Genomic DNA, 24166 nt, shown 5'->3' on the forward strand with positions numbered 1-24166 from the left:
GCAAGTAAGGAAAAGTGAGTTTCAGAAGTCTTAGACACCTGAAGCGCATAGTGGTAAGAAACAGGTCCCCAACTAGATTATTCTGTGAAGGCGTGGGTAGTGGATTATGAGCAGGAGATTAAAATCATTAAGGCATTTAGTGGTTGTTTCTTAAGATGACATTATATTTTGTGCAGCATGAGGCAGTGATGCACTGCAAGTTGCTCATTAATTGGTAGATTCTGCTCAGAGCTGCCTGTACTATTTTGTATATTGGATGATGATGATCCTACTACAAGTAGGAGCAGGGAGTGGGTTTGGCATAATGGTTAATTTTCTCCTCATAGAAACAAGAGTCAAGGTTTGATTCTGACTTTGGGTTATTGGCTAGGCCTAAAATGGCCCTTCAGGGCATTTAGCTTAGTATTCACCTGTGAACCTATACACTAGGGTAGGAATGAAGGTTCCCTTACTACACTCCTCTGAAGAGAACTAATTACCATGTACATCTTTGTCAATAACTCTTGATGGCTGGGAACTTCCAAGATGGCTGCACACCAGTTGACAGCATAACTTCAGCTCTTCAAGTGTGAAAATAGAAACTGAGAAAAGCAGAAAAAAGAGAGGAGTTATTTATTTATTTTTATTTTTTTTGGTAAAATTCAGTTACTGGCTAGTAAATACACTGTCTGGATTCCAGCAAGAAATTTGGAAAACCTGAAAGAAAATCAGCCAGAAAAGATGAAGAGAGAACACTGAGAAAGGTTCTGCAGCTGTTCAGCAAAAAGTAGTTCAAACTTCAGCGTTGGTTCAAGAGATGACTTCCACAGATTTGGAGGAAATAATAAATCAGATGTACGCAGAGGTGATTAAAATAAATTAAACATTGAAGGAATATATCAATTCAAACAAAATCGCCTGGAAAAAATAGAAGAAGCTGTAACTATTCATTCAGCTGAACTGATAAAACTGCAGGAATCCAAGGAGTTCACGTGAAGAAAAACCTGACTGGATAAGAGGTTTCTCAAGAAAAATGGTTTAAAAAAAGTAGAGCTAGATTGTGCAGAGAAAACTTGACGTTTTGTGCATTACCAGGGAAATTGTAAAGAACAGACTGTATTCATTTTATGAAAGTGCAAATAAATGACTGGATTGGTGTTCCACTGCAGAATTTGTTAATCGAAAGGGCACATCAAGTGTATGCTCCAAACCTGGTCATGAGAAAGCAGCTAAGACCTATATCAGTAACAAAGCAGTTATGCCAGCAGAAGGAGTTTATTCTGACAAAATTGTAGCAGAAGGGCAAAGTACTAAAAACTGAAGACAGTGTTTTTAGAAAATGATTATTCACTGTACACCAGACAGAAGAGAAGCAAATTTATTGCAGCAGTTAGGGAATGTAGAGAGGCAGGTGTGAGATTCAAGCTGTTGTATCCAGTTGTCTTCAGACATTTTCTTCTGGAGGATCAGAGTGGTCTTTTTCTTTTTGACACAGAATAGGCCAAGTAAGAAATAAAGTTTATCCAATAAAAGTGAGTCAGCAAGTGGAAGGGAATGGCTTCTCATTCTTCTGATAGTAAGTTTCATTGGGAAACTTTACCAATGAAACCTTTTCCATTGTTCCAAAAGAAAATGCTGGCGAGAGAGAAAAAAGCACAAGACTTAACTAGAAGAATCAGCAGTACTTTGGACTAGAGTCTGTTGTGGGGAGATGATGAACAGGAAGAAGACCAGCAACTCTGAATAAATGGAAAACTATAAAGCATCTTATCACATTTGAAAAATACTGTTTTGCAAGAAAAATTGGCTGAAAAAAAGCTAGACTGTTCATAGGTTCATAGGTTCATACTAGGCTATCTGCCCTAGGGCATTTATAAGCCTAGCCCAGAGTTTTGTGACTTTCGCCACCCCTTTAGTTTGAAGGATACTATACCCATTATTTAGCTGTGCCTCTGTCAAGCAGTGACACTGAGGTGATCCCTGGGGTATACCTGCGATCTCCCATCCATTGGTCAAGATTTCTCTTGAACAAAGCCAGCGAGGTGCTCTGCCTCACATGTACCGGGATTTTGTTCCACAGCATAGGGAGTCTCTGGGTGATGAATCTGTCCCTCCAGCACGTCCTATTTATGACCGTGTCAATGTTCAAGTCTCGTGCTCTTGTAGATCGGATGGATTTAGATTTTTTGAGGTGAAGCATGTTCATTAATTCCAGGTTGGACATGGCCTTGTATGTCAGGCACAGATCACCTCTGAGCAGGCAGTAAGCGACTGAGTAGAGCTGGAGCTCCTTCAGTTGGGCAGCATAGGACATATTTTTGAGACCCTTTATCCTTTTGGTGAGGAACTTTTGGGGCCTTTCCAATTGCTGCAGGTGTCGGGTCAGATACATTCCAAATGGGGAGTTATACTCCATCATCGGTCTGATGAGTGATGAGTACAGGGGAATGATAACTTATGAGTTATTAACATTGTTAAACTTGTAGGTGGATTATAAAACATATTCCCCACTTTGTATCATTAATGTTTAGAAAGACCCTAAAGTAGGGAGACTGCAAGTAAAACAGTTTTTGCTCTTATTAGTATTTGTATAAAACTTTTCATTTTGTAAGATGCATGTTATATACAGTAGTGTTGTGTTGTGATTTTAAATGTGTGGGGAAGTCTTTTCAGTCACTGTTTTACATGTTAAAGATAATAAAATAAAAAAGTATGTTTTATTTGTAAGAAATATAGGTTTTACAGTATAACAAGAAAAAACAAAAAAAGACCAGACAAAAGCAAGTTTAATGTTCATATGCTGTGATCTTGGGCTGGTGGGGGTGGGGTGTAAAAGTGCACAGATAGGTAGAGTTAGGATATTTTCTGTTTTGTAAGTATCAATGTCTAGATTGCTGCCTCTGTCTTAAACTGTAAAAGGGCGTTTTTGTATATAGGCTTTAAAATGAAACAAAATGAAAGCCTTGAAAATGCTAAGCTTCTTAACAGCTGCAGAGATATTAGCTTGTTTGTTTTCCACTGGCAAATGTTCAGTGGAGTGGAGATGTCTGCAGTTTGGGCAGCTGTGCATTTATTTCTGAGTGAAATTTACAGAGACTCATTGCTGAGTACATTTCCATGGAGACAATTTTTTTGCAGGTACAAAGTAGTTAATCTGGAGAATTCTGAGTATTCTTTGCTGAGGGAAATGCAAAATTTATAGGTATGATGGCAATCACTTCACTGAAATTATGGAAACTTAATAAGAGGTAACAACCTCTCTAGCAGCCTTAATACTTTATGCAGTTAATAGAACAGTTTACAGTGTAGCTTTATTTAAAGATAGCCACTGCACTCTTTCTTAGGGATAACATTTAATGTTTTCTGAAAGCATACAAGCTAAATTTCATGGCCCTGCGCGCACACAAAAAAGGCAGCACCTCACAACACACACAACTTTGAAAATCCTAGTAGCCCTGCTTCCAAGCCCATGAGGCAACACACCACACAGACAAACATTCTGGTTATCGGGGATTCCATTGTATGACGTACAGATCTCACTCTTAACAGACTAAACAGGAGGAGATCACAGTGAGCTGTCTGTTTGGAGCCAGGATTAGCCAGATCATGCATGCACTTGGATCTTTAAACTGCAAGTACCAAGTACCAGTATGAAATGATCATAGTCCATGTGGGTGTGAATGACCTAAGACATACCTCACTGGACTAAATGAAGAGAGACATGATGAAACTCTCTGAATATGAGTCCCGGGCAGGTATGAATCTAACATTGAGAAGCATTCTACCTACACCTATGATGTTGATACCAGAGTACCAGCAAAAAATGATCGACTTCCAACATTTTGCTTAGTTTCTGGTGTTACAACAAGGAAATCCAATATCTGTCAGCCTGGGGAGACTTAACAAATCATGATACTTTGCCAGGGATGGTTATCAATTGTTATCACTTGTCTTTTGGATACTGGCAAACACTTTTTCTATCCCCATAGTGACAATTTGTTAAGTCCTCCAACGTAAAAAACACTCACGACTTCCTAAAGGCATTGTTGCTCAATGCTAGGAGTTTAAATAAAAAACTGCACTCCCTGGAAGCTCCCCTCACCCTGGAGAATGTAGACATATGTGCAGTGACAGAAGTATGATTCAGAACCATAGAAACCACCCCGACTATCAAAGGCTGCAATGCCTTTCATACTTTTCAGTCCCCCTCAGCTCAGGATAAAACAAAGGGAGGAGGTGTCTCCGTGCTAATAAAGGATAAGTACACTCCTAGACTGGTCCAACAACATGATTCACCTGAGCAGTTCTATGCCTAATTAACCATAGGTGTGACCCACTATCATATCCTTGCTAGCCACACATCCCTCTAACATGAGTCTGGAAAACCACACCTCCTACCTAAACCCACTGGAATCTCAACATTCAGCCTAACACCATACTTATGAGTGACATCAACTACCTCTCCATAAACTGAGAGACTTATACGACCCATAATTCACTGGCTCAGAGGTTTTTGGACTTTATCAGTGCAAACACCCTGGAGCAACTAGTTAGCTGCCCAACTAGAGGTACAAATATCTTAGACCTAACATTCACAAACATGAGGGCAACTTGCCAACTCCCCAGCGTTAACTCCTCCCTGGTAAGATCTGACCACAAAATGATATCCTTTAGTATTAAAACTAACCCAGAACCCCCATCAAACTCCAAACCTGTTAAGAACTTTCTAAGGCCAGTTTACCTCAAACTAAGTGACAGCTTATTAAACTTCCAAGCCCCTCTGAACCTGGATTACACTGAAGCCTGCTGAGAGCTGTACACAAAAGCACTGTACAACTACATACATAGCTGTATAGAGGAGGCAGTATCTGTCCAAGTCAACCTATAATTACTGGCAAAAATAAACCAGCCTGGTGGACCCCTAGCTTAAATAGGCTATTCAACAAAAGGAAAAAATCCTGTCGAAAACCAAGAAAAAAAACAATGAATAAGTGCAAAAGGACACTCACCAATCTGCAATCTGCTCTAGTCTGTATGCCACAGATTTAATTTTACAGAAAAAAACTAATTATTCTCTCTCCTCAACACACTCCTCCATATAATCTCAACCACAACTAGTTTAGAAACAAGAAATACCGTTCCTACACTACTCCCACTCATTCTAGCCTAATCCTACTTGGTGATATACACCCCAACCCTGGCCCCTCTCCTCCCTCTCACAATGCCTCTCTGAATGCCACTAACACCTCAAAATCCCTGAACTTCACCACCATCAACATACAAAGCATAAAAAATAGAATTCCCCTTCTACAAGCCTGGCTAGCAGGTGGAGAGCATTGCCTTACTTTATCCTAGTACTTTCACAGTAATCCCATACTCAAAGTCCATCCCCCCTTTGTCTACCACAGAGCTACTTATTACCTTTCTTAAGCTAAATGACAATAAAAGTATCTGTATCATAGTCTTGTATATATTCCTCCATGTAACAGTATTCCCATTCTTCAAGATGTTCTTGCATGGACTACCGACAGCATAGAAAATGAAACAATCATCCTTGGCAATGTTAATAGTAATTGGTTAGACGCCTCTACGAACAACTCTTCCCCTAATATTAACCTTCATACCTACACTCAACTAATCTCAGACATTACTAGACCTGATAAACAGAACATCAAAGGCTCTATCCTGGACTCTGGACTGGGTCATGGTTTCTGACCCTAGCAAGATTGCCACCTCCGGTATTCTCCCAGATAGTGTCAGTGACCACTCTCCAGCATACATAATTTCGCAAAACCTCCTCTTTACCAAATATACACCAATATAGACATAGTTGAGATTTATCCCATTTCTGTCCAAGTACCTTTAATGACATCTTACATAATACTAACTGGAACCCATTAAAAGTTCTCCCACTTAACGAAGCCGTGGATTTCTTCAGTTCCACTTTTCTCAGTGTCCTAAATAGGCTTGCCTCTCTCCTCCTAAAAAGAGTCAAGGCTAAATGTGCTAAATGGATTACCAAATCCACAAAACCAATCATGTCTTCCAGGGTCAAAGCCTGGAATGTCTGGTTAAAAAACAAAACCCCTTCCAATCTCCAAAAATACAAACAACTTGGCAGCCAAGCCAAATGATCAGTATTTAAAAACAAAAAAGAATACTTCCATACTCTCCAAACCAACATATACATAACCCCAATAAATTTTGGGGAGCAATCAACTGCCTACTACATCCAGGAACTAACCATAATCCTTGCCCAAACCCTGAAAATACTTGCACTGAATTAGCCTCACTCTTCAACTCTTATTTCATAGACACCATTGCTAAACTTACTACCACTTTCCCACCCATCACCACAGATCCATTCAACTCTCCATTCACACAAACTCCATCTAACACAATACCCTCTTTCACACTCTCTCCCATACCTACTGCTACTATTGTAAAGCTTCTTCAGAAACCCAAACCATGCACCAATGCCCCAGATAACCTACCCGCAGAATACTTACAACTATCAGCCTCTTTCATAGCATACCCCATCAGCATTCTTATCAGTAGGTCCGTTCAGGAATCATTCATTCCAGACATCTGGAAAAATGCTGATGTTCTCACACAATACAAATGAGGACATAACTCTGACATCTCAAACTTCCGACCTATTGTCATACTTTCCCCCGTATCTAAAATACTTGAAAATTGCATTCACATTCAGCTCCTCAACCATCTAACTAAACATCATCTCCTTTCCTCCACTCAGCATGGCTTTAGGCCAGGACACAGCACCTACACAGCCCTCATTTATTTTCTAGACACAGTAAACAGAGCTTGGTATGAAGGATCCATAGTCTCTGCACTGTTTCTTGATCTATCAGAAGCATTCAATACAATCTCCCACACCCTTCTACTCACTAAACTCTCCAACATTGGCATCTCTCCTCCCACCCTTCAGTGGTTCCAGTACTATCTCGACAATAGGCAACAATCTTGTATCTGGCAGCACTCCTCCTCCTATTTTATCAGTACCAATACTGGAGTACCGCAGGGTTCAATACTGGGTCCCCTTCTTTTCAGTATATTCTTTAATGACTTCCACAATTCTCTCACCCACAATATGATCATCCAATACGCAGATAGATGACTCCACAATAATCTGCTCCTCTAAATCTGCCTCTGTACTACAACAACTTACCCAAAAAGCATTCACCACAACTAAATCCTGGATGTCACAAAACCATCTCGCACTTAATCCCAATAAAACGAAACCCCTAATATTTGCCCCCCAAAAATCCAGCCAGTTCAACAAGTCTGAATTCATTATCCAGTCACAAAACAGTACTATTATAGATGTCATTCCTGGTACCAAATTGCTCGGTGTTGTCATTGATGATAACTTAACCTTTGACCTCCATATCCACAGTAACATCAAAAAAAACCCATCAAAAATTGGGAGTCCTTTACAGGCACAACTACTTCCTCTGCAACTCGGTAGAAAAGTCCCTTGCTTTATCTTTCCTACTTCTAACTCTTTATATGGAGCCCCCATCTTCACCAATATCCAGTCCTCCCTAAAACTAAAACTCAACTCGTGTAACAAAATTGCCACAAATGCAAAATACTCCACCCACCACTGCTCCTCACTACACCAACTAAACTGGCTTGAGTTCCCTAATCAACTCACTTATTCACAAATAATTATTACCCATAAACTTATCTACAGTCCAGCAACCTGCCCAGCTCTCTCCCACATTCTGTGTACATTACCAACCAAAACGACTCTTAAGATCAGAAAATAAAATATTGCTGAACATTGATATACCAAAGCTCTCAGCCAGACAAATGCTTTACTCTTATGCTGTCTCCAAATTATGGAACAGTCTCCCAGCCTCTCTCAGAGCTGTCAGCAATCGTACCAGTTTTAAAAAATCTCATAAACTGCATCTCTCCACACAGTGGATGTGCACCTGCACACCAACAGACTACCCTGAAACCTAACCTTTCCCAGAATACTTATTCTTTCACACTCAATAAGTAGCCCACCCCCCATTCTCCTTTTCAGATCTACTCTTTCTGCTGTCACTTTAGCCCTGCTATCCCCACTTTAACCTTCTGCCTCACTCTCTCTTTTCCTCCATCCTATGCTCAACTATCTGTCTACTAACATCTCACTTACTCATACACTTTTTTAAATTTCATACGCACCTAAGCTAAGTTACAATAACTCTCCTCCAGTTCACCAATGATTTTTATGTTATTCTAACATTTTCTGTATAAATATGATTTAATGTATGCAATACTACTACATTATACACTGTATTCATTGTGTTAATACTTTATGTGTATGTAACTATATGTGGAGCTTTTCTCCCCAGGCCTCCACTGAAAATGGGCTCTTCTCAGGCCCAGTGGACTTTCCCAGTAAACAAATGCAATAAATAAATAAAATAACTAAATAAAGAAACAAATTAGGGAGTTGGTCAAACCTGCTAAAGCAAACTATGAGGCAAAGATAGCCTCCCAGGTGAAAGATAACCATAAGGCTTTTTTAATTATGTTCGTAACCTCAAGGGAAAAGCTCAGCAATGTACCAAGTTAATCATGAATGACAGCACTTCCACCCAGCCTGAAACTGTAGCAAACCTGCTGGCTGACAACTTCATTTCAAACTTCTCCCCCATTACCTCCTACCACGCCCAAAGAAATACCCGCAACCATCCTCCTACTAGTCATTATGAGAAAACATGTCCTTACTGCGCTCACTAAAGCCAGAAACACAGCCTCCATGGGTCCCGACAACATTCCAGGGTGCTTCTTAAATAGCTTAAAACAGAGCCTGTCAGAGCCACTAGAAACCCTTTAACCACAACCTCCAAATGGGCTTTGTACCAGAGGACTGCAACAGTTATCCTTCTGCACAAGGGGGGCCTATCATCTGACCCAGGGAACTGCAGACCTATAAGCCTGACCAGTCTTATTTGTAATGCCGTGGAGAGAATTATAATGGACCTGATCGATAATGACATAGGAACTCTTTTGGCTGTGTCAAGGGAAGATTTTGCCTGTTTAATCTTTTGGACTACTTCAAGAAGGACACCAGGGCCATGGATAAGGGTAAAATGGTACACACCTCTAATCTAGACTTGGACAAAGCTTTCAACACAATCCTCCACTCAGGGATCATAGATAAACTTTCTGTGTTAGGCATAAACCCCTACATCATCAGATGGATAGCCAGCTGGATCACTGACAGGACACATGTTGTCCAGATAGGTTAATCCACTTCTGATAAGAAAACTGTTATGGGCAGTGTCCCACAGGGCTCAGTGTTAGGATCCCTTCTGTTTGGTATATACTTCTCTAAAGTGAAGGCCAGTGTTGAGAGCATCTGGTTCACCAAGTTCACTGAAGACTGTAAGCCGGGAGCAATCATTGAATCTACAAATGATGTTGACATCCTACAAAAAGGCTCAAAAATACAAACAATTGGTGCCAAAACCATGGTCTGCGACTAAATGCTAAAAAATGCATAATCATACCCTTCAGTAAATCCAATATCCCTGCAAATTATAAAATTGATAGCACACCCGTAAAAGTAGACCCAGTGGTGAGGGACTTAGGAACACAGATAGATAGTAACCTAAACTTTGACCACCAGGTAGTTACAATGGTAAGGCAATCCTTCTGTGTGGCTCAACTTATAAGTAAAGGCATATGGCATCAAGATCAAAGGGAGTCGTAGTGCCATTGTACTCGGCCCTCTTCAGGCCCATAGTCAAGTACAGTGCTTCCTTCTGTATGTGCCTAATCAGGCACATAGCAGCCCCAGAGGTTTCTCACTAAAAATAATGTAAAGCATAAGACACATGTCTTATGCAGACCAACTAAAGGCCCTATCCCTTTACTCCATCTCATATCAGTTATTAAGAAAGTACTTATGCCTGACCTACAAGGCATCCTCTGATGCAGCCCTGATGAAAATGTTACTTATTTGCAAGAAAAATTATACAAAGATAATGCATTCCATGGACCTGAACCTTATTTGGGACTCTAACAGAATTTGCTGGAGAAACAGATTCACATCCTAAAAGTTACCTCATCTATGTAATAAACTTACCATCTTCGTAAAACAAAATGAATCCCTCATTCTCTTCAAAAAGAATTTTGATGAATGGATGAGGAACTGTAAATTCACTGCTGGGGTACTTCCCATGTCCCTTATGGACAGAGGCAGTCTGTAAAATGAGTCAGGGCTCCAACACCCAAAGACTCACTACCCTAAAACTACCCCATCCCATATGTGTGGGATAATATTGTCATATGCTGGGTATTATTTGCTAGGCTTGTTGAGGCTGTTGTATCATTAGCCTAGTAATCACCTATTAACTGTCTGTGTCATCTCTTGCTTAGCCGTCGCTTACAAATTCTGTCTCTGCTTCTCTCTCTCTTTGTCTAGTTGCAATGCACATATATATTGCTCTTATATTAATTTCTAGTCTGTTAATGCCAAAAAAAGAAGTTAATTTTTATTGCTGCATTTTTTTTATTTTACTGCTACAACCTGGGTCCCCTCTGAAAATGAGCATTGTCCAAGAAGACTAACCTGATCAACAAAGGATTAACCTTGCACGAAGTGTAATTGAATAAATAAATATTCTCAAGAATGTGACTTTGGAAAAAAATGCTTAGTACCTTGCAAACGAATGTATACTGTCTGCTTCAATACTACCTTTCTGTAGTATCTAGTGATTTTATTTTAGACTCCATTAAAAATCAGGATGCTAAATGTACAGTGCACCCCCTTTCTCTGCTTTTGTCACCTTGAGTCACTTAATGGTGATAATGTTCCTTCAGCACTGAGCACCTTAAAAGCTGAGCTGTAGCTCATTTGTGTCTGGAAGGATGAATCTGAGCTCTCTTGTTTCAAAAGGCAGCTGTATCTTCCAGAAAATTCTTCCTCTGTAGTGAGTGCCAAGTATCTATTCCAAACAGTTCTCTCTCTCAGCATGAATCTTCTATCTGCACTGAGGTGTCAGCATCTGACTTGTAGGACTGCAGCCCTTTTAAAATGACTCTAGCATTTTCACTCAACTGATGTCTGTTCTGCTGTGCCTTAACAGTAAGTGTACCCTCCCAGTCTTGCAATTTAAAAGCAAGACATCCATTCAAACAGTAGATTACATCAGAAAACAGCATTTTCATATCAGAAAACTAAAAAAGTCATATATTTCTCATAGTTTAACCTGTGTTGTGGCACAGTAATACACATGCATATAAAAAATATATATATTAGTTCTCACACACACACACACATACATACATATAGGTACACGTACACAACCATGAACACATGCACATAGGTACACATACATGCATGTGCATATATGTATACACTTAAGTGTAATAAAAAAATTATACTTCAAGTCATACCAACAATGAAATTAGAAGTGAGGTAATACACTTTTTGTGGTTAGGGAAAAAACCTCTCCCAGGTGTGGTGACAGAGTAACCCCCACAACCCTGCTACTTTTATTAAACAGCTCTTGAAATTATTGTACCCCAGAGTAAGAGAACTTCTCTTAAAAATACAGTTTGTCTTTTTTTGGCAAATTGTATCAGTCACCCATTTTGATCTTGCTTCCAAGTGTTTATCACATTTGCACTGCATTGCTGACATTTTCTGTAGGGTATGTGTAAAGAGGGTGAAAGAAACTGTTTACAGTCAACCAGCATTTTTGGAAAGTGCAAGGAAAGTGGAGTTTGTGAAGAAAGTTTATGTAAACATGGGGAATAATATACAGATGCCACATGAATAGTAGAATGGTGAATGAGCGAATTCTAATGTGTAAGTGACTGTTGTAATATTGTGGAGCAAGAGACCGTGTCAAAATTGGTGTCACAGGAAGAGGATTAATGGGCCAATTATGTGGTCCTTTTTAGTAATGATAATCTGTGGACAGTCTATTTGCGTTTGAAAACTTTCATAACTAGTGTACTTAAAGCAGCAGATAATCATGGTAATAATGTTAGTATTTAGAGCTAATTGGTAACTGCACAATAGAAAATATTAGAATTGCTGTGTATACTTTGAACAGTACCGAAAAAAGTAATCATGCTGACTTTCTCCTGTGTTACAGAGATCCTCAAAGACTGGTTCATTAGCTCCTTGATTGGGAATACTTTCTGGCTAGTTGGCATTGGCTATTATGTTTACATAACCTTTCTTGGATATAGTGGTAAGTAATATGTAAATCTAATAAGTGATACAAAATTATATGTATATATTTTTTGTTACTGGGATCAGTAAGTATTATAGTTAATGACTGAATGCAAGTTTTTTATTTTGCTATGTTGCATTTCATACAACTTTGTGGCTCAGAATTTGAGATGCAAGAAGGGGGCTTAAATGTTTGACAGGTGGTTCCCAAGGGATCCCCTGAAAAAAAAGTTGACTAAGCCTGTAGAACAATGAGTAGCTCTTCCACACTTCAAGGTGTATGAGAAAAATTATATTTAAGCAGAAAAATCAATAGATCTGATGATTCAATTCAACCTGTGGATTATCTGATCCAAGACCAGCTACATACCATAGACTTCAGCTCATAAAGTTCTGCCTCCTCTACCCGTATTCATTTGCTTCTTAGGACTACCCCAGATCTCATTTGCTGCTATTCCTGGATAGCAGAGCAGTGTGGTTGACTGTTCTGCCAAGATGTATCCTTTTCTAGGGCTTAACTTTGGCTTTTTCTAGAAACTCTGCCCTGTTTTGTGTTTTTTTTTTTGGTCGTTAGTGAGTGTAGTGGTATAGTGTTGGTGTTACTTTGTAGTTAAATTATTTTAGGCTAGGATTTTAGGGTAAGAGATGGGGGTTAGTTGTTAACAGGCTTTCCCACCTAGTGGTTATCTGTAGAGTTAGTGTAGTAGCATAATGTTAAGTTGTCAATCTCACCTTCATTCTTGCTGGATGGGTTCGGAGCCGATCTTCAGCTCCGACTCAGCCACTTACTAAAGCTCGAGAGCTAATTTTACTGGCTCGAGGCAACCCTATATCCCATGATGCTAGGCGATAACTACCCAGATCTCGTTTGCCGCTTTCGCTTGCGAGGTGCATTTTTTACCGGCTCTTGGTAAGTTTCAATTTTTCAGACTTTTAGTCACTCCCTTTTTGTCTTAGTCCACTCCTTTTGTTGTGTTAACTGGTAGCGGTTAAATTTTAAACCCTATTCCCCGTTAGTGGTTCCCCTTATCCACAGTTATTTATCCCTTCCCCTAGGTTAGACCTTAAGCCTGTCCCTTTCCTATTTCTTGTCAGGGATTCTGTGTAGTGTTTGGGTGTGTTAGTATCCCTGTTTAATTTTTTATAGTTGAATTGGGTGTTTGTGTGTGTTTTTTTATTTGGTGCTCCCTCGACACTGTTATGTCGAAGGACACAAAGGTCTCAGGCTTCAAGAAGTGTGACTCGTGCTGTCAGAAAATGTCTCTGAGAGACGGTCACACTTCTTGTGTTTACTGCCTGGGACCTCTGCACCTGCAGGACTCTTGTTCTGTGTGCCACGCATTCAGCCCAAGAGTCCTGCAGGAGCGCAGAAATAAACTAATTCTCAGAGGCTTATTAAAGCCTGAGAGCTCCCCGACTAAGTCTGCTCCGGGGAAGCCCTCTAAGCCAGCAAAGCCGTCGGCTCTGAGTCCCAAACCATCGGCTACTGGCTCGCCTTCTGTGACGAGATCGGCTCCGGCCGTAGCCGATCCTTCTGTGTCACAGCTACCAGTATCGGCTCCATCCGGCGCCGATACCGCTAAATCTATGCACTCACTGTCTGCTCCTTCGGCTCCACTCACCTCCAGAAAGAGGTCAAGATCCTCTTCGTTGGAATCTATCGATTCGGCTCCGAGATCACCCCTACTCTCGGAGCGGAGCCATCGGAGACATCGGAGCCAGTCTTCTCGGTCGTCCAGGCTTTCTGACCAAAACCTTGAGAGAGTGGTGAGTAGGCTATTAAAGTCTCAGGCATTGGCCCAAATGCTCCATAGCCCGTCTCATCAGACGGTAGCTATTACACCCCCACCTATTATTCCTCCTTCGACTCTCCTACAGAGATCGGAGCCGTGACCATTGTGGCGTCGAAGCCGATACCTCCCCCTTCGGCTCAGTCGTCCTCTGCTCCGATCTCCTCCTTGATGCCTTCATTGGAGGAATCCGGGTGTCTGGTCTCTCTCGCCGGCTCCGAGGGGGCAAGTGGCATCGGACCCTTGTCCGACCCCATTCTCCCTCTCGGAGCTTCGGCGCTGGTGAGCTCATCCCCGACATCGGCCTCGGAGCCGTCCCTGTCGGGGCGGCCTGGGGTTCCTATCTCTTCGGAGCAGGAGCCCTCTGGCCTCTCTGCTGGGGGAGCCTTCGAGGTGATGAGGAGTGTGCTAGCCCCAAGGCGTAGTCAACGGTCAGTTCCATTAGCTCCTCCCACTACAGTGCCTGCTGACGTCTCTTCCCACTCTCTTGCTCCCAGGCCCAGAGATTCAATGCCTCAGGTTTCCCCACTGGGAATATCTTCCTCTTCTGAGGCTTCTCCTGACCCGTCAGGTGAGCCTCCGCGTAAGAGGACATGTAAGAGGAAACATCTAGACTCCCCCGAGTCTATTACATCCGATACCGACTTGGATGTGTCGGAGGGATCCCCAAGGTCCCCCTCTGAGGATGTCTCTTTCTCAGACATCCTTGAAATCCTTAAGCAGAGGGGGAACTGGCCTTCCCTTAATCCTTCCAAGGACGAGTCGGTATACCTGGAGGTGTTTGGTTCTCGTCCCTTCACCTCCTGGGTGTCTCCGCCTTTCGACCCTCTTATGGACGTGGTGGCTTGGAAGGTGTGGATGGCCCCTGATTCGGAGGAACCCACTCCTCGGAGGCCTTCTAAATTCATTACGGCCCCACCTGATAGGCAATTTTTGACAAAAGGTGTCCCGGTTAATGCAATGGTGGTGGCTGCAGCCACCAAGAAGGAACTAGCTGATCCTTCAGTACCTATCCATCCTCCTAACAAGGATTCCAGGACTATGGATAGGTACGGTAAGCGGATGTTTTCTTCAGCGACCTTTGCCATGCGGTCGCTGAACTATTTGTGTCACTTCACCCGCCTTCAGAGAGATGTTCTCAAAGAGTTGGGAGACGTTTTACAGCATCCGTCAGCTGCTGGGTCCCAGGATAAAATTAACTCACAGCTAGGAACCCTAAACTCTATTGTTAACTCCTCCATGCGGCTTATTTAATATGCAGCCGATGGAGCGAGTAGGGCCGCAGGCACAGGAGTGGCATTAAGGCGTCAAGCCTGGATGCGGCTTTGTAATTTTGCAGACCCCTTCAAGGCGTCCTTCACAAATTCTCCTTTTGATGGTTCGACCTTGTTCGGACCTTAAGTGAAAGACACCTTGACCAGATGTGAACAAGATGGCAAGACTCTTTCTGCCGTAGGAGTCCGTTTCTCCACCCCTTCAAGACCCTACCCAAAGGGTCAGAAGGTAGGGGAAAATGTGGTTCTGCAAATCTCAAGGAGTCACGCCTGATGTACGAGGTCAGTTTACCCCCAGAGGCAGAGGGGGTAACAACAATAGACGCCGCCCTAGGGGCAGAGGGGGTCCGCAGAATCAGGGTAGCAGGGAGCCTCTCTCTGACAAACCCTTCCAGCATCCCTGAGATGTTGCCTGATTGTCCACCTTCGGAGGCAGTCGGGGGAAGATTATCACTGTACCCAAAAGCCTGGCTTTCCCTTACTCAAGACAAATGGGTACAGTCGATCATATCCGAGGGTTACAAAATTCCCTTTATCCAAACCCCAATTCAGCAAAAGGGAACCCTTCCAGACGTTCCACCCGGTGTAAGGGAACTAGCAGTACCAGAGATATCAAAACTGCTAGCAAAAAGAGCCATTCAGCCAGTCCCAGCAGACCAAATAGGATCCGGAATCTACTCAAGGTTCTTTTTAGTACCAAAAAAGACAGGGGACTGGAGACCAATATTAGATCTCAGCAAACTAACCAAGTTTGTAAAGAGAACAAGATTCCAGATGGTCACGCTACAGTCCATTCTACCCTTTCTGGGCAAGGACAATTGGATGTGCTCGGTGGACCTTCAGGGTGCGTACTATCACATCAAAATTCACAGGCGCTCCAGAAGGTTTCTCCGTTTTCGGCTGGGGGCCAGTCACTACCAATTCAGAGCCCTGCCCTTTGGGCTCACTACAGCCCCCAGAGTGTTCACCAAATGTATGGCAGCGGTTACGGCTCACCTGAGACGTCAAGGATTCCAGGTGTTTCCATATCTAGACGACTGGCTCCTCACTGCCACCACCAGGCATCAACTTCTCCAAGCCAGAGATTACACCATTCACATTTGCAGAGGGCTAGGAATCTCTATAAATTTCGAAAAATCTGCCTTGTCGCCTTGTCAATCTATTACATTTATAGGCGCCAATTTGGACACCGTACAACTTTCAGCAAAGTTAACAGATCAAAGGATCTTAGATATTCAAAATCACATCCATGTTCTTCTTCAGAGCGACAAAATTCAGGCCAGGTATGCCCTGAAAGTATTGGGTCTTATGGCGGCCGCCATAACACTTCTTCCCCTTGCCCGATTTTACATGCGTCTCCTACAGTGGATGCTTTTCACCCAATGGTCTTTTCAACGACTCCGTATGCATCACAGGATCATGATAACTCCAACTTGCAAAAGGCATCTGTCCTGGTGGATATTGTCCCTTCAAGTCCATCAAGGCCGATCCTTTGTTCCTCCCGCCCCGGTCACCACGGTTACATCGGACGCCTCCCTGATCGGGTGGGGGGGGGCATTATCAGGGCAGGATGGTCCATGGCACTTGGCAACCTTTCGAATGCCACCTGCATATAAATGTCCTGGAGATGAGAGCAGTGCTTTTAACGTTGCAAGCCCTCCACGACTCTCTTCCTCTGGGGACTATTGCAATCCAAACAGACAATATGTCCGTAGTGTGGTATATCAACAAGCAGGGCGGAACCAAGTCCTATTCCCTGTGTCGAGAGGCACTCAGACTTTGGCAGTGGGCAATCTCTTCTCAACGGTTTCTGATAGCAACGCATATCCCCGGGAAGTCCAACATCATAGCGGAGAGGTTGAGCAGAGCTATTCTCATGCCTCACGAGTGGTCTCTCAAACAATCTGTGACGGAAGAGATTTTTCATAAGTGGGGCCTTCCTTGCTGCGATCTTTTTGCTATGCCTCAAAACAGCAAATGCCCCGACTTCTTCTCCCTCTTTCCCCTTCCAGGCCATCCCCCCAGAGACGCTCTAATCCAAGATTGGCCCCGGCGACTTCTCTATGCTTTTCCACCTTTTCCTCTAATACCACAAATAATTCAGAAAACAGCCGCCTTGAGAGCCAAGATGATTCTCATTGCCCCTTATTGGCCTTGACAGATATGGTTTCCATTCCTGCATCGTTATCTTTTGGTACAGCCATGGCATCTGAACCCGGTTCCAGATCTTCTGACCCACCAGTCTGAGCAGCTGCACCAATCCATACCTTCTTTCAACCTCACTGCTTGGTTGCTCCACTTCCGTCCCTAGCCAGGCTTCCTATGATTTCTAATCCCGTCTGGGATATCATAGTAGCTTCCCTTAAATCTTGCACCAGAAGGATTTACATTAGTAAATGGCAACGTTTGTCCTTCTGGGCAAAAGCTAGGAATATAGATCCCTTTACTGCTCCGATTCATTCGGTCTTGGACTTCCTAGCTGAAATTTTTCACTCAGGATCTTCTTCCTCCACAGTAAAAGTTCAGTTGGCAGCCATTTCAAATTTTCATATAGGCTTGTCGGACCACAATATCATGTCCCATAAGCTTTGCAAGGCATTCCTTAGAAGTGTATTTTTACTTAAGCCTCCGATTAGAGACCCTCCACTACAGTGGGATCTAAATTTAGTCTTAACATCCTTGATTCTTCCCCCCTTTGAACCTGCGGCTTCCTGTTCATTGAAATTTCTTTCCTGGAAGACACTCTTCCTAGTCACCATTACTTCTGCTAGGAGAGTATCTGAGCTTCATGCCCTCTGCATTCGTCCTCCCTACTTAATATTCCACAAAGACAGAGTTTCTCTAAGGACTAATCCGTCTTTCTTACCCAAAGTGGCATCGCAGACGAACTTAAATCAATCTATTGATCTCCCAGTTTTTTTTCCAAATTATACTAATAGAGCGGAGCAAAAACTACATTATCTGGATGTTCACCGCCAGCTCCGATATTATTTGGACAGAACCAAACAAATCAGGAAATCTGATCAACTGTTTTTATCGTATGCAGAGAACAGGAAAGGCCTTTCGGTATCCAAGGTAACCCTATCTAGGTGGCTGTCTTCTGTGATTACATGCGTTTATCAACTCAGAGGTAGAGAGTTGACTTCTAGGCCAAAAGCCCAGTCAACTAGAGCACTAGCTACATCTACAGCTTTTCAAGCTAGAGTACCAATAGACACTATTTTTGCAGCAGCCACATGGGCCTCTCCTCATACCTTTGTTTTGCAGTACAAATTGAACTTGGCCTCCAGAAACAGGGCAAATTTTGGTTCCACCGTTCTCAAGAGTCTGTTCCATTGAGCCACCCAGGATAAAGGTGCTAGGGACGCGGTCCCATCCAGCAAGAATGAAGGCGAGATTGACAACTTAACATTGAGAAGTTATGTACCTACCATAACGTTCCATGTTAGTTGTCTTCTCTCGCCTTTTTTCTTGCGTCCCACCCACCATCCCCCTAGCCTGGTCAGACCGAGAAGATTGTTCCTCTTCCTTGAGGAGTCCTGATCTAACATTTCCAGCTAAATAGCTTACTAGTGTCACTAGATTACATTGGTCTCTTTTGAGGGATTATTCCCCTTTTCCTCCTCCTCTCCAGTTGGAGGACTATATTGCATAATATTTCCTTAGCTACCAAACGAGATCTGGGTAGTTATTGCCTAGCATCATGGGATATAGGGTTGCCTCGAGCCGGAAAAATTAGCTCTCGAGCTTTAGTAAGTGGCCGAGTCGGAGCCGAAGATCGGCTCCGAACCCATCCAGTAAGAAAGAAGGCGAGAGAAGACAACTAACATGGAACGTTATGGTAGGTACATAACTTCTCATTTTCATATTTAGGCCCAAAGTTAAGGCTACTGTGACCAGAAGTGGGCAGGAGGGGAAGACTCTGTCTGCCATGGGAGTGCATTTTTATACCCCTTAACAGACCTCCTTTCAGAACCATAGAGGAGTAAAATGTCTGTCTCTTTTTTTTTTTTTTATTTTTTATTTTTTTTTTAATGAAAGCAAAGCAGTCATTCCAGGAATCTCCTCCTGATGGTTCTCCCTACAGCAGAGTGGGTAACCACAGTGGATGCCGCCCCCGCAGAGGGGTTTTGCAGAGCTTTCTCTTGAGTGACCTTTCAGTGACCATGAATGATTGCCTGACCATCTAACTCTGGAGGTAGTCGGGGGTCACTTGGCTGTACACCCGAAAGCTTGGTAGGCCATTAACTAGGACACATTGGTGTTAATAATCATATCCAGAGGCTATGCAATTCCATTTTTGGATGCTTCAAATTTAAATCTCAAACATATCCCAGACGTAACTACTCTGTCAGAGAAAGGATGTGACAATCCAAAAGTTTTTAGAAAATCAAGTCATCCAGGAGGTCCCACCAGACCAATGCAGATCCTAGGTCTAGTCAAGATTATTTTTGGCTCCAAAGAAGAATAAAGACCTCAGGCCAAATTTGGATTTGAGCAGGTTGAGCCACTTCATCAAGCAGACTAAGTTCCAGATGGTCACAGTGTAATCCATTCTTCCTCTGTTGTGTTGAGTAGGGAGACTGGATGTGCTCAGTTGACCTCAAGGATGCCTATCATCTTATAAAGATTGCAAGACTCTCCATGAAGTTTCTGCTCTTCTGACTGTAAGCCATTCATTATCAGTTTGGAGTGTTACCCTTTGGTCTCACCACTGCCCCTGGCTGTTCACAGTGTATGGCAGTCATGGCATCCTGGCTAAGGCTACAGTAATTTCAGATCGTTCCTTACCAGGGGCAATTTTCTCCTGACTGCCTCCAAGAGGGCATCATTAACCAGAGCCAGGAGCACCTTAGTCCAGCTGTGCAGCTACTTGAGAATCATGGTCAAAACTCCAGTCTTCTTCCTTCCAGTTGATAGAGTAGATAGGTTGCCACTTGGGCATAATTTCTCAGATTGCAAGGTTTGCAGCCACTACAGTGTTTGCCCAGTGGAGTCTTGCTCTTGCCCAAAACCTTTGCCTTATCTTGCCCTCAAGCTCTTGGGACACCTGGTGGCTGCCATTTGCTTGGTTCCCCTTGTGAGCTACTACGTGAGGGTTCTGCAGTGGATGTTGGCAGTGCAGTGGTCTTACCTGACACATCTGATGGAGTTCCCTGTTGTGCTGACAGAGGCCTGTCTGAATCAAGTCAGGGGATGGTTGAGGTCTGCTCTGCTATCCACTAGTAGACCGTTTATTCTTCCCCCTCCTCTGGTCATGGTCATGACAGACACCTCTCTTCTGGGGTGGGGATATTTCGAAGGGAAGACCATCCAAAGGACCTTGTGTGATACTGAGGCCAGTCTTCACATCAGTGTCTTGGAGATGAGGGAGGTCCTCCTTGTGATGCAGGCTTTTCAGGACATAGTCCCTAAGGATGTGATTTCAGTTCAGACTGACAATATGTCCGTGATATGGTATCTGAAAAAAACAAGGGGGAACCGATTATTATCCTCTTTGTTGGGAGGCCATGAGAGTTTGGCAGTGGGCAATTCTTGTGTCAGTGGTTTCTTGTAATTCACATCCCAAGGAGATCCAACATTTTAGCAGACAGTTTGAGCAGGAACATTATTTTCGCATGAGTGGTCTCTGAAGCTGAGTGGCTGCTCATCTTTATTGGTGCTGGGACACTCCATGTTGTGATCTGTTTTCATCCCCTTAGAACACTAAGTGCAACAGCTGTTATGCCTTAGTCTCTCCTCAGGGACAGTCACCCAAGGACACTCTTGTGCTTGCTTGGCCCTCTGGTCTGCTGTACACTTATTCCCCATCTCCACTGATGATAAAGTTTATTCAGAAGGCAGCTTTTTGCAGAGCAACTGTAATCCTCTTTGCCCCATCAGATGTGGTTCTCCTTCCTTTGGCCTCTTCTGGGGCACCCTCCTTAGGGCTTGGATCTCATTCCTGATCTTATCTCTCTCGCCTGGCAAGTCTACACCCACCCAGCCTTCAGACCCTCAGGTTGACGGCATGGTCTCTCCAATGTCCTTTATGGCCCTGAATCCCAATCGTTTAGACAGAGTTGTGCATACTTCGTCTTCCTCTCAATTTTTCTGTACATAGGATGTATGCCAGTAAGTGGAAACAATTTGTTTGTTGGGCTACCTGTAAAGGTTTGGATCATTTTTCAGCCCCCATATAGGTCATTTTTGACTTTATAGTGGATTTGTTTCACTCTGGCTCTAATTATTTTACTATTAAGGTGCAATTGGCAGCCCATTTCTAATTTCTACATTGGTAGAGAGAATATGCCTTTAGCAGCTCTCACAATTTTGCAGGCCTTCCTTAACAGTACCTTTTTATTACATTCTGCAGTTTGGGACCCTGTCCCTCTGTGGGAGTTGGCTTTCATGCTCCAGGTGTTGGCTATGCCTCCTTTTGAACTTTCTACTACAGTTGACTTGAAGTTTTTATCTTGGAAGACCCTGTTTTTGATGGCAGTTACTTCTGCCAAGCAGGTGTCAGAGATGCAAGCCCCTGTCATCAGTACCTCCATACTTGCTTGGCCTTTTATAGGGTTTCAATGTGTATGGATCCTCCTTTCCTTCCTAAGGTGGCTACGGACAACAATTTGAATCAGACCTTTCGCTTACAAGTGCTTTTTCCTAAATGTTCCAGCGGTGGGGGGGGGGGGGGGGGGGTACTTACTGCATTGTTTGGGTTTACATAGATAATTGAGGTTTTGCTTGGACAGAACCAAATCTTTCTGAAATTCTAAGCAATTGTTTCATTCCTTTTCCAAGGCCAGGTTGGGCAAGCCAGTGTCTAAGGTTACACTCTCCAATGGCTGTCTGATTGTATTTTTTTTGGATATAGTTTAAAAGGAAAGCCCTTGATGGATAAACCAAAAGATCATTCTACTACAGATTTTTTCTCCAGAGAAGCATTGGATGAGGTTTGTGTAGTTGCCACCTGGTTTATCCCTCATACCTCTGTGTCCCACTACAAACTGGACATTCAGTCGAGGTCCAGAGCTTCCTTTGGTTCCACTGTATTGCTCAATACCTTTCAGTGAGATCACCCTGGTGGCTTTCTGTGTTTGAGGACTCTGTCCTACAGGTTGAATGTAGATGGAGAAGACAACCAGCTCCTGACAAGTGACAAGTGGAGTACCTCAGGGTTCAGTCCTAGGACCGCTTTTGTTTGGCATCTACTTCTCTGAAGTACAGGCCAACACTAATAGACTCTGTCTAACAAAGTTCGCAGATGACTGCAAACTGGGAGCCATTATTGAATCCCCAAATGATGTGGATTTTCTACAAAAGGGCCTTACAGAAACAGATGCTTGGTGCCAGAGCCATGGGCTCAAGCTCAGTGCCACGAAATGTATAGTTATCCCCTTTGGGAAAAAACATGTACCCGTGAATTGCCACAAAGGTGGCAGTACACTAAACACCAAAAGTGTGATAAGAGACTTAGGGACACAGGTGGACAGTGGTCTCACCTTCGATAACCACATCGCCACAACAGTCAGGAAATCCTTCTATGTGGCACACCTCATCACTAAGGGCTTTTCATCCAGAAAAAAAGAGGTCATTGTTCCACTGTACTCATCCCTCATTAGACCCATTATAGAATACAACGCCCCCGTTTGGTATGTACCTCTCAAGACATCTGCAACAACTGGAAAGGACACAGAAGTACCTCACTAAAAGAATCACAGGCCTAAAGCGGATGCCCTATACTGACCGTCTAAAAAAAAACTCCAGCTGTACTCTGTTGCATATCGTCTACTCAGAGGCGAGCTCTGCTTAACATACAAGGCCATGTCAAACCCAGAGCTATTGGACATGCTACACTTAAAGAAATCCCAATCCCTCAGAGCAACACACTCCAGGGATCTAAACCTCGTCATCACAATGAGCTAAACATGCTGGAGGAATAGGTTCCTGACCCAGAGACTCCCCAGACTCTGGAATCGACTGCCTATACATGTCAAGCAGAGCGCCTTTTTGGCCCTCTTCAAAAGGAACCTTGACGATTGGATGGGAGATAGGAAATTCACCCCGGGAATCACGTCAGTCACCCTGCTAGACAGGGGTCCAGGGAAGTAAATATTGTGGGAATAAATAGCCAGGCAATTGTTATGGCTAGGCTTGTATAGGCCCTAGGGCTGATAGCCTAGTACCAACCTATAAACCTATAAGAAAGTTATGTACTTAGCATAACAATTGATTTGAGTTGTCTCTTTCCATTTAGTTCAACCTTCCCTCCCTCCCCCCATCCCCCCATTCCCCACCTTTGTGGCAAACCTCTTGACCTTGGGGTGACCAAGTTGGGAAGTTCTTCCCTTTTGTGTTGGGATCCTTCATGTTATCCTCATAGATTTTGGGTGTTGTCAGTTTGGGTAGCATGGGGCAAACACAACCTGAGATAGACCTGAGGAGCAAATGATTATGGGTAGAGGAATCAGAGCTCAGCTGGCTGAAGTTCATAGTATGTGACTGGACTCCAGTCTGAGTTGGATCCAATAGCTCACAGGTTGAACCAAATGGAAAGAGAGAACACAGATCTATTATTATGTGAAGTACGCAAGTTTCATTATCTTTTTGTTAAAAATATAATAACATTTTTAAACAATATTTCAGAACAGCTTTATTACAGATTTTTAGTTTTTTTCTGTAATTGCAGTAAAGTTTAATATAATGAACATCAGTTATTATGAATCTGTGAATTAGTTCAGTTTGGTTAGACGTAATTGGGAATCCCTCACCTATAGCAAATTGTGTGAAAATTGGTATAATTTAAATCTCTGAAACGCAACAAAAGGCTGGAAAAATTAGAAGAAACTTTAAGTAGCTATTCACATTAACAGATAAAACTGCAAAAATCAGAGGCTGAAAAGAGAAAGAAAGACTGCCTAAGCATAAAG

At 43.0% G+C, this 24166-nt stretch overlaps 1 protein-coding gene across 2 annotated transcripts in view; it reads left to right on the forward strand.

The window, feature by feature from the left end:
* UNC50 (unc-50 inner nuclear membrane RNA binding protein) overlaps positions 1-24166 on the forward strand; it is a 272685-nt gene that overhangs the window by 224673 nt on the left and 23846 nt on the right. For both annotated transcript variants that reach the window (XM_044072188.1, XM_044072187.1), the window contains exon 5: positions 12111-12209. In XM_044072188.1, the coding sequence (XP_043928123.1) occupies positions 12111-12209 (99 nt within the window). The remainder of the gene's footprint in view (positions 1-12110; positions 12210-24166) is intronic.

Source organism: Protopterus annectens, chromosome 5.part0 (assembly GCF_019279795.1).
Source record: "Protopterus annectens isolate FY-2018-M chromosome 5.part0, PAN1.0, whole genome shotgun sequence".
NCBI lineage: Eukaryota > Metazoa > Chordata > Ceratodontiformes > Protopteridae > Protopterus > Protopterus annectens.